The sequence below is a fragment of the Portunus trituberculatus genome, chromosome 3, assembly GCF_017591435.1.
Source record: "Portunus trituberculatus isolate SZX2019 chromosome 3, ASM1759143v1, whole genome shotgun sequence".
NCBI lineage: Eukaryota > Metazoa > Arthropoda > Malacostraca > Decapoda > Portunidae > Portunus > Portunus trituberculatus.
The window spans coordinates 7,225,255-7,236,044 of NC_059257.1; the positions used below are offsets into that span (position 1 = coordinate 7,225,255).

The 10,790-nt window shown below is 40.9% G+C and overlaps 1 protein-coding gene across 2 annotated transcripts; it reads left to right on the forward strand.

Annotated features, from left to right (window-relative positions):
* Positions 1–3,381: 3,381 nt before the first annotated feature.
* On the forward strand, positions 3,382–8,203 carry LOC123510066 (centrosomal protein of 55 kDa-like). 2 transcript variants are annotated; one of them, XM_045264855.1, is made up of 4 exons: positions 3,382–3,514; positions 3,950–4,057; positions 4,571–4,699; positions 7,437–8,203. In XM_045264855.1, the coding sequence occupies exons 1-4, from the start codon at positions 3,404–3,406 to the stop codon at positions 7,785–7,787; spliced, it is 699 nt and encodes a 232-aa protein (XP_045120790.1). In that variant the 5' UTR covers positions 3,382–3,403; the 3' UTR covers positions 7,788–8,203. The 2 variants fall into 2 exon arrangements, with proteins under 2 accessions (XP_045120790.1, XP_045120797.1); XM_045264862.1 differs by having other exon boundaries at positions 4,571–4,666.
* The last annotated feature ends 2,587 nt before the right edge of the window (positions 8,204–10,790 follow it).

The window sequence follows — 10,790 nt, forward strand, 5'->3', positions numbered from 1 at the left end:
GAAAGAAGGAAGGAGGGATGAAATACATTGGAAGGAAGAGGAGTGAAGGAAGATTAGGATAGAAAGAGGGAAATAAATGGGTATGGAAATGTAGGTTAAGAAAAGGGAAGGGAGAAATATATTGAGAGAAACGAGGGAGAAATGAAAGTCGGGAAGGTTTTTATTGACTTGTAGTGATGCTTTGAAAAAAAAAAGGAAGAAAAAAAAATGCGTCAGAAACAGTCCTTGAGCAGTTTTCCTCAGTCCTCCTCTCCTTCTTGTGGCTGTTTACACTAGTAGGGCATTGTGGGTCCTGTGGCGGGTTGTGGCGTCTATAGATCACGTGTCACGGACGGCCAATGAGAGCCCTCCATCCCGGTAGTTACTTCATTGACGTATCACCGCTAAACCAATCACGGGCCTTCCATTGCAGAGCGTCCAATGAGAGGCCGCCATGCTGGGAGTTACTTATAATACTGCATTTGTACTGAAAGAGGGTGAACCACGTCGACAGTCACTACCATGGCATGTGTTCGATTCTGACCCACGGGAGTTGTTTGGTGAGATTTTTTTACTTATTTATGTAGGGAAGAGGGCCAGCCAAGGGGAAAAAAGAAAGATTAGAAAGAGACCCACTTGAGTGTTGGTTCTCTACAAAGAAGGAAAGCATCATCCAGTGCTTTTTCTTCAACCTCAACTAAAGGATTGGCCACAAGCTGAAGTGTCTGAATTAACCCCTTCAATACTGGGACACATTTTTACCTTGAGATTTGTATACGATTAGACCATTTTATTGACATTAGCAAGGGTCCATGGAGGTCAGAAGATGAATGGCCTGAGTCTTTACTGTTTTAATCCCCCACATAAGTTTCTGAAGCTGTATAAAATCACCAAATAGTAAGCAGAATGTACATGGAAACGCGTCATGGTACTGAACTGACCTTAATGAGCCTTGTGCAGTGGATAGGCATTAAGCTCAAGCCAATCCTGTCCCTTCCATTTGCTAAGCTGCTTTCCTCACGGACGCCAAGTACTCAGGCTGTGATCTAAAGCTTGTTAAGTTCTGTCACCGCTACACTGGATCGCAGGAGACTTGTTTGAAGTTATGTGCGTGTCACCAGTTGATTTGCTTACCAACACTGAGTAATACCAGATACCAGACTGAGTAATACCAAATACCAAGCAGTAATACCAGATACCAGACATTTTAGTGATTTCTTTGAAGGGGCAGAGCGCGTCGGCACCATTAGTTTGTTAGGAGGGTGTGGGTGTGGTGAGCGTTAATGGTATTGGTGATCAGCCGTACCAGTCCTTCACTATATTCTGTGCATGTTAAATTAGGTTAAGTATTTTGTATATAGGTTCAAATTAGGTTCAGTTAGGTTAGGGTGCGGTTAGTAACGGTGAGGAGGGTCCAGGGGGGGGGTAGCCTATCTTGGGGAGGGTATTGGTGGTGACAGGATGGAAGGACTTGTTGTAAACGTGTACCGAGATGAAATGCGTTCGAAGGAGTGAGTAAGGGAATAAAATAGGACTCTCTCTCTCTCTCTCTCTCTCTCTCTCTCTCTCTCTCTCTCTCTCTCTCTCTCTCTCTCTCTCTCTCTCCCTCCATAAAATTCCCACCTGCAATCTTCCCTTCTCCTCCACCCTCTTTCTCCCTCCATCTGTCCTACTTTTCCTCCCTCTCCCTCTCTCCCTCTCTCTTCCCCTTCCCTTCTCCTCCCTCTCCTTCCTCTCTCCCTTTCATTGATTCCCGACCTAATCTTAACAAGAGGTCACAATATCAGTGTTTGTGACCTTACATGTACTACTACGACTACTACTACGACTGCCACTACTACTACTACTACTACTACTACTACTACTACTACTACTACTACTACTACTACTACTACTACTACTGCTGACCTGATTAAATTGGATAAATTAGGCAGTTTTATTACGTGTTCGTGGAAAAAAGTGTTGCTGTTATTGTTGTTGTTTTCTATTTCAGAGTGGTGGTAGTAGTAGTAGTAGTAGTAGTAGTAGTTCAGATTTTTTTTTGTGTGTAGTAGTAGTAGTAGTAGTAGTAGTAGTAGTAGTAGTGGTGGTGGTGGTGGTGGTGGTGGTGGTGGTTTGGTATAATCGTACCTAAAAAACACTCATTAAAGTATCCTATGGAGAACAGGAATAGAAAATAATAACCCTAATAGTAACAATAGTAGAGAAAACGATAATAGAAAACAGTACTCCCTAAACCAACCAGAAAACGGGAAGAAGAAAACCGGAACACATCTTTCTTCCTTCCATCCCTTCCTTTCTCCCTTCATTTCTTCTTTCCTTCCTACGTTCTTTTCCTTCCTTCCTTCCTTCCCTTTTTTTCTTCATTCCGTTCCGTTCCGTTCTGTTCCTTTCCTTTCATTTACTTTCCTTCCTTCCGTTCTCTTCCGTTCCTTTCCTTCCCTCCTTCTTCCGTGTACTTTCGGATACATAAACATTCCTTCATGGCGTGTCCTCGTGTTCTCGTTACCTCTTCGTGACTCGCGAGGCTCCAGTGTTTGCAGATTTACCCATCAGCACGCCAACACACCTACCCTCTCTCTCTCTCTCTCTCTCTCGTTGTTTCATTGTTCTATTTTTCTGATAAGCAAGACTTCTACACGCTAAACCCCTTTAGTACTAAGACACGTATCCTTATCCATTCTGCTTCTCATCTGGCGATTTGATACAGCTTCAGAAACTCATGTGGGGGTTTGAAATAGTGAAGACTGTGGCCATAAATCCTCTGACCTCCATAGACCCTTCCTTACGTCAATAGAATGATATAAGCGTACACAAATCCTAGGTAAAAATGTGTCCCAGTACTGAGGGGGTTATGACCGTTCTTCACCACAGTTCACGGTCTTGTCACGTTACCAATGGCTTAGTGGCTTGTATTCTCACTCAAACACTTCTGCGTTTCACTTCCACGATTTCAAAAGTCTTTATTTAAGTTGACACGAGTTTTTAAGGGTGTTTTTACGGTTCTAGAAATAGAGTGACGAGATTTCTACATTATTAACCTTATAAACACTATTGAAAACATCACTTATCGTTTCTATTTATTTTATCACATATATGCTACCGTACATACACTTGATGTGGGTAACAAACAAGTAGTCAGTAAACGGGCAATGTAATGAAAACAGTCGGGAATCACTGATCTACTTTTGCGATGGTTTGACAAATTCTACACCTTTAACCTTCCAAAGTGAAGTTAGTAAGATCTTCCATAGAGTTTACGTCATCCTAGTGAAAGTTTAGCAAGGACTTCTTGTTATTACTGAGAAAAGGAAATGAAAAGAAATCTGACACTATTTTTTCTGTATTTTTGCAGTGTTCGAATGTGCCTTGAATAGCAGCAGTCACGTGACCAAGAGAGGAGAGGAGTGTGGCCTCGGCCGTGATGGGGTGTGGGCGGCGCTGCGGCTGCTGGGCCCTGAGTGAGCTAGAGCTGGAGAGAGCCAGGCACCAGAACACACTGGAGGAGAACGCCCGCTATCAGAGACACGTTCAGGTAAGGCAAAAGAATTAGTTAAGGAATATATTATGAAACACTCAGCCCGCATACTTTCAAAAGGCTCTACGGGGTTCAATCTCGGGTTCACGAACTCTCAGGGGGTTCACAAGATTTTTAGGGGTACATAGAAGGCTGATTTAAAAATATCCTTAGCAGTAGCATTGATTGAGTTAATGCCAGGCACTAAATGAACACTGTTAGATGTCAGATTACTGAGGGTTCACCTAGATTCTAGATGTTGTCACTCAGGGAGTTACTGACGAAAAAAAAAAAAAAGTTGAGAACCACTGCTCTAGCTGAAACCACACGGGTTTGTAAGGCGCTCACACACACACACACACACACACACACACACACACACACACACGTGATATAGAGCCGAAATACGAAAAAGCTAAATTCTCCATCACCCAGCACTCGGCACTCTTCCAGGACTTGCGTGATGAACTGTCAACTCTGCACTCGACAGTCGCTGATCTGGAGAGGCGGTACTCGGACCTCTCGGCCAGATACCGCACCACCGTGGCCAACCTGGACGATGTGAGCAGATTAATTGATTGATAACTTTACTGTAGCAGTGTAGACAAGGGAGGAGGTCGGGTCATGCCGCCCACCCCCTAAACGTGATGCAACAGGATTCAAGCGTCACGAGAGAGAAAGAGAGGGAGGGAGGCGAGGGGGGAATGTATGTAAAATTGAATGATTGATATGGATAGAAAAGAAAAAATAGCTAGGAGAATGACAGAAGGAAAAATTAGGAGAAAGGGAAGAATAAATTTTACTTACTAAAAAACCTAAATTACGTATAATTAAATAAGCCAATTTCAAAGATAAATCAAAATACTAATAAAAAATAACGAATGAAAAAGTAAACACGAAAAATTAATTCAGAAATTAAAAGCCTAAAAATAGTAAGACAAACTCACTAAGATTACAAAAAATATATACATAAATAAACGAATAAATACGATAATAAAAACTCAGTCTCTGCTAACCTAACATGACCTAACATCGACTCAAGTGACCCAAGATGACCCAGCTCTTCTATTGCAGGTCAACGACACGACCCTGAGACTGAAGGACCACTCGTCTGAGCTGTCCGAGGAGAACCGGCGGCTGCGGCTGACCTCGGAGAAGCTGGAGGAGGAGGTGGGTCGGGTCGGCTCAGGTCAAAGGTCAAAGGTTAGAGGTCAGGTTGAAAGTACTATTGGGAAAGGTCTGGCCTGGTAATATAAGTTTTGTGGGTCAGTTTATGTTTTTCTATATTGTGAAAATAGTTTAGTGATTTCTATGCATATTTTACTTATTTTGAATGCTGTCGATAGTTTGCCAGTTTTTTTTATACATTTATTCCAAGTGAGATTTCCCAATAGTACGTGGTTTGAAATATATTGGTTAGAAAAAGAATTGGTTTTTAACCCCTTTAGTACCAAGATTCATTTTTCATACTCTGCTTACTACTCGTATTTGGTGATTTTATACAGCTTCAGATACTCACGTGGGGAATTAAAATAGTGAAGACTGTGGCCATTACTCTTCTAACCTCCATAGACCCTAATGTCAATAAAATGGTCTAATTGCACACAAATCTCAAGGTAAAAAGAATTGTCACAGTATTAAAGGGGTTAAGGATTTAGGTTATGTGAAAAAATATTAACCTTTTCAGTACCAGGACGCGTTTTCATACTTTTGTTTTCCGTTTGGTGATGTTATGTAACTTCAGATACTTGTGTTGGGATTGAAATAGTGGAGACTGGCCACTAACCTTCTTCCCTCCATAGACCTTTCCTAATGTAAATAAAATCGCCTAACCACGCCCAAAACTAAAGGTAAAAACGCATCCCAGTATTGAAGAGGTTAATCTTGGTGTTAGTGATCTTTATATCTGATATTAGTACTCTTCCTGTGTCGTGTAGTCAAAGCTGTTCGTAGAGCTGAAATTCTTTGAGCGGACGTAATTTTTCCATAGGAAATAATGGAAATAGGGGATGCATTCTGGGCTGGTCCCAACATCAACCTTGGGTTAAAAAAGAGTTATATTAGTTGCGACGGGTGTAACACTTATTTAAAGAAAATTAACAATATAACAATATAATTTAATCAACAAAAACACATGAATATTATATTCAAAACCAATACAAATATCCCATGCAGCGGAAAATAAACTAACAATACGGTAGGCAATAGCAGCTAAGTTATACATTACGTTACTAGTGAAGAAGTGACACCCGGTGCACATTCAACAGTTCAGGGAGTCGCACTCAAACTCTACCACGATTCACAGCAGGAGTAGAAGGTGACGGTGGAATCAGGACCAGGAGCGAACTCCTCGTCTTGATGGGCCTTGCTTCTCAAATCGCCTCCGTTTTGAAGCCCGGCGCTTCACTAGGCCTATGGACGGCGAAGTGAGCGAACGCCCAGCGTTTCACTGGTCTTGAGAGTGGTGAGACGACTGAACGAGGCAGGGCAAATAGCGTCGAACAGGGAAGCGGTCGCAACAATATATATATATATATATATATATATATATATATATATATATATATATATATATATATATATATATATATATATATATATATATATATATATATATATATATACAAACCTTGCCCCCAAGAAAGGATTGTTTTGTGATGCATAAAGTGAAATCTTACATGGAACACCAAAAAATAAAGCAAAGATGATGAGATCGGCCACAGACGGCGGAGACTCCGGCGACTTGGCCGCTTCTTCTTCTTCTTGTGACCTTTTTAGCTTGGCGTGTTGTCTTTCACCACGATATTAAATTTGTTTTCACTCCTTTATTGTCTGCTATAATGGATATCATATCTTAGTATTCATATACGCTCATGCCATGAGGATAACCTGGACTCCGTGGCAGTGAGTGACAGTGAATTACTAATGAAATATCGTGGTGAAAGACAACACGCCAAGCTAAAAAGGTCACAAGAAGAAGAAGAAGCGGCCAAGTCGCCGGAGTCTCCGCCGTCTGTGGCCGATCTCATCATCTCTGCTTTATTTTTTGGTGTTCCATGTAAGATTTCACTATGCATCACAAAACAATCTTTCTTGGGGGCAAGGTTTATAAAAAGCTAATAGAAATGTTGTTTTGTGAACATAAATGCATATATAAGACAGTAACACCACCTCCAGAGGTGGTGTTCCCAGCAACCTCATCACCGTCCCTCCAAGCGTTCATGGAAGCCATTTCACTGCAGGAGGTTGTTCTGAGGTTGTTAAAGAATCTTGGATCCAGCTTCAGGAGCGCTAGAGACAGGCGGGGAGCCGGACAATCACAGCGAAGCTGCCACGTTCGGTCCCTCACCCAGCAAATTCAAACCCAGAAAATTCGCTAAAACGGATGTGGTTGTATGTTATGCGGACTTTTTGGTCTAACTTTATTTAGTACGTTAAACCGGAAATTCGGTAGACGAACGTTCGTTAAGCGGAGTATTACTGTATATAGAACTAATATATAAAGTTTTCAGAAAGTGGTCAATGAGAGGAGTGTGAATTTAGCCTGTCAGTTTACCCAGTAGAAAGGAACAGTCTATATTGAACTGGTAGAAAATGCAGCTTCAAACACAGTCACGTTGCTTCAGACTACAAACACAACTGATAGAATAAAAAAAAAAAAAAATGATAGAAAGCAATTAATTCTGACATTTGAAATGAAAAATATGATAAATAGAAAGTAATTTATTCAGACACTTCAAATAAAAAGAATAATAGAAAAATATTTATTCAAACAAACACATCAAATACAAAAAAAAAAAAAAAAAGCAATTTATTCAGACACTTGAAATAAAAAGACGAAAACATGATTCATTCAGATTTATTCAGACACAAACACATCCAATACAAAACGTGATAGAAAAAGATTCACACAAACATTTCACCGCGTCCTTCCTTACAGACCCGGTCACTGAGGGGGCAGCTGGAGGAGGCAAGAGAACACGCAGAGGACGAACACCGCCGAAGAGTCTCCAGCGAGATGACCCTATCCCGCGACTTGACCCTTACAGAGAAGCAATACGCGAACAAGCTACGTCGCGCCCACTCCCTCCACGACCTTGACCGACAGCACCTGGAGCACGACATAGGCAGGCTGCAGCACGCACTGAATCGACAGAAACAGCACCACAGAGACACCATAAGGGACATGTACTGCCATCATGGACGCCACCACCGCCACCACTACTGCCTGGCTCACAGTATTTATGATTGCTACGACTGTCTTCACCACGACCCCATGCTGCTGGACTAGGTGTGTGTGTGTGTGTGGACTAGGTGTGTGGTGACTGCTTTGGGGTGTGTGTGAGTCCTGTGGTGAGTTTGTCAGCGTGTTTGGTGGTTCTGGTGAGTGTTTTCAGTTACAGTGTGTGTGTGTTTGGGTGTGTGTGGTGGTTTTGGTAACTATTTGGGGACATGTTGTGTGTGTGTGTGGGAAGTAGTTTTGGTGACTGTGGTGTGTGTTAAGATCTGGGTGTTTCTAGTGACTGTTTGAGGGTATGTGTGTGGACTGGTTGTGGTTACTGACAGGTGTGTGTAATTCGCCTCGGTCGCCTACTGGTCACCCAGCCAGTCTTCTCCATTACGGAGCGAGCTCATAGACCGATCTTCGGGTGGGACTGAGACCACAACACACTCCACACATCGGAAAAGCGAGGCCACAACCCCTTGAGTTACATCCCGTACCTATTTACTGCTAGGTGAACAGGGGCCACACATTAAGAGGCTTGTCCATTTGCCTCGCCGCTTACCGGGACTCGAACCCGGCCCTCTCGATTGTGAGTCGATCGTGTGTGTGTGGGGGGCGGGTTCTTGTGACTGTTTTATGGTATTTGGTAAAATCTTGTGTTGGTAAAGTTTAGTTAGGTGTTTGCAGGTGAGAAGAATAATGTATATATATGTATGACGAGACATGGTGTATAGGTTTAAAGTAGATAAATAGCCAAAGAAATCTATAGCTCAGAATAGAAACAAATCTCAGAACATGAAAAAGATTAATGTACATAATAGATAGCACAGATGAGACTTGAAATGTGAAGATAAATAAATTAGATGAACAAAAAAAGTTAAAGATCAGAATAGAAAAAAAATCAAAATAAAAAGATCAGAATAGCATAAAACTTCAAAATATTTAATGTAGGGTATCTAGAATTAAGGGGACACAGCATGATTAGATGTTGCATCACAGAAATCTTGAGAATTACTAAAGCTTATTGGTCATGTATCTAAAATTGTTGGTTTAGAAGTGTTGGGCTTTGCAGAGAGAGAGAGAGAGAGAGAGAGAGAGAGTAATTCGTCAGGGCAAGTTTGATTGGTTGCAGTAGTAATTGTAGTATTGGTAAAGTCAGAGTAGCAGTAGCAGTAATTAGTAGTAATATTAATAATGATTGTGGGAGTAATAATAAGTTAATTGTTAAACATTCATGTAAAAAATTGGTTTAAATATCTCCATATGAATAATTCTGTTATCTAAATGCATTCAAAATATACTAACAAAGTTGAAATCCTTCTAATTGATACCTTCATGTAAGGAACAGCTTCTTCACTCTCCAACACTACTGTATTGACGGTGGCCATATTTTCTGAACTGTACAAATTCTAGTGTTCCAACTAGAAACATTTAAGTTGAAAATTTTGATAGAGTTTCCAGCCTTGTGTAAAAATGTGTAGATTGAATGAAAGGGAAGGAAGGGAGACTGAATAAAAGAGAAGAAAAGGGAAGGGAGACTCTTCATTGTATTTTTAACCCAAATGTACATCTGCACTTTCTCCAGAGACTCTTCGGAGTATTTATGACTTGCATTTTTTAAGTCCTTAATACTCCAAAGAGTCTCCGGAGAAACTACAGATGTATATTTGGGTTAAAAATACAATGAAGTCTCCCTTTCATTCAATCAACACAAGGCTGAAGACTTTACCACAATTTTCAAGCAACGTACTATACATTTCAGCGGTGGACAAACGGTGTTTTTTGCAGATATCTCCTAAACGAATCGTTGGATGAGTATGATATTTCAACACACTACCTTGAACATCCGTTCGTAATTTATGGTTAACATACCACAGTGCTATATGTGTTATGTGAGGAGTTTACTGAGTGATATTACGCTTAATCCAGTCATCATATCAAAGGTGTTATACAGAATCGGACGAGTGTGGGGTACTCGTCTAACCCCTCCACCACCACCACCACCCTGAAGAACCCCCAGACCACTCCTTCTCTACCCCAGTATCGCATGACCCTCTTTCCCGCTTCCCTCTTCACCCTTTATTCACACCATCAGCCTTCCACCTTTGATTTTTTTCCCTATTGTAATTACATACGTATAGGTATAATAATTACATACGTCAGTATGTACATACATATCATACATTAATGATATTATTTAATACAATTGCTGGTATATGTGGACATGAAGACCAGAGTGGGTCAAACGACCGTGAAAGCAATAGCTAATTCCGCTGTTAATGGCCGTATAGCTGGATAATAAGCAACGTATCTAACAAAATAATATTATATATAAACTGGACCACTTTTTATGATCAATAGGTAGACAGTACGCAATAAGAGTATCAACTTTTCCTAACAGTAGAAGGTCCAGGTCACAGGTAATTCCAGCACATCATGTTCACATGGTTGACCATAACGACTGCAAACATGGCTCTTCTATATACTACACGTAAACGTGCTGTTGTACAGTAATTATCAACGTGAACCACTTCTTGCCTTCATGATATTGTACCATACTCGTTAATAATCATATCTATACATACACACTTACAGAACATTATAATGTATAAATACAGTGGTGGGAGAAGTAGGGAGGGACACAGGAGTGAGGGAGGCGAGGAGCTAGGGAGAGGAGAGGAGCGATAAAGAGGGCGAGAACTTCCGAGACGGGGGAGACGTAGTAGTGGTTAGGAATTGACGAATGCGTCAACATGACTCGTCGGCTTTGTGTTATTTTTCACGAGTAAACTCCTCACATAACACATATAGCACTGTGGTATGTTAACCATAAATTACGAACGGATGTTCAAGGTAGTGTGTTGAAATATCATACTCATCCAACGATTCGTTTAGGAGATATCTGCAAAAAACACTGTTTGTCCACCGCTGAAATGTATAGTAGAACATTTTTACAGTGCAATAGTAGAATTTCTAACAGCTTAGAAAATAATTACAATTTTCCAAGATAATGTTTACACATCTCTGAACACAAACCAAAATTTTCAACTTATTATTATTTTATTTTTT

What these genes read in the sequence shown, in the direction of transcription:
- LOC123510066 (XM_045264855.1), top strand. Translation starts at nt 3,404, where the DNA reads ATGGGGTGTGGGCGGCGCTGCGGCTGCTGGGCCCTGAGTGAGCTAGAG. An exon ending in CCGTGGCCAACCTGGACGAT is followed by an intron (nt 4,058 to 4,570) that starts GTGAGCAGATTA and finishes CTTCTATTGCAG; the next exon opens with GTCAACGACACGACCCTGAG. An exon ending in GCTCAGGTCAAAGGTCAAAG is followed by an intron (nt 4,700 to 7,436) that starts GTTAGAGGTCAG and finishes CCTTCCTTACAG; the next exon opens with ACCCGGTCACTGAGGGGGCA.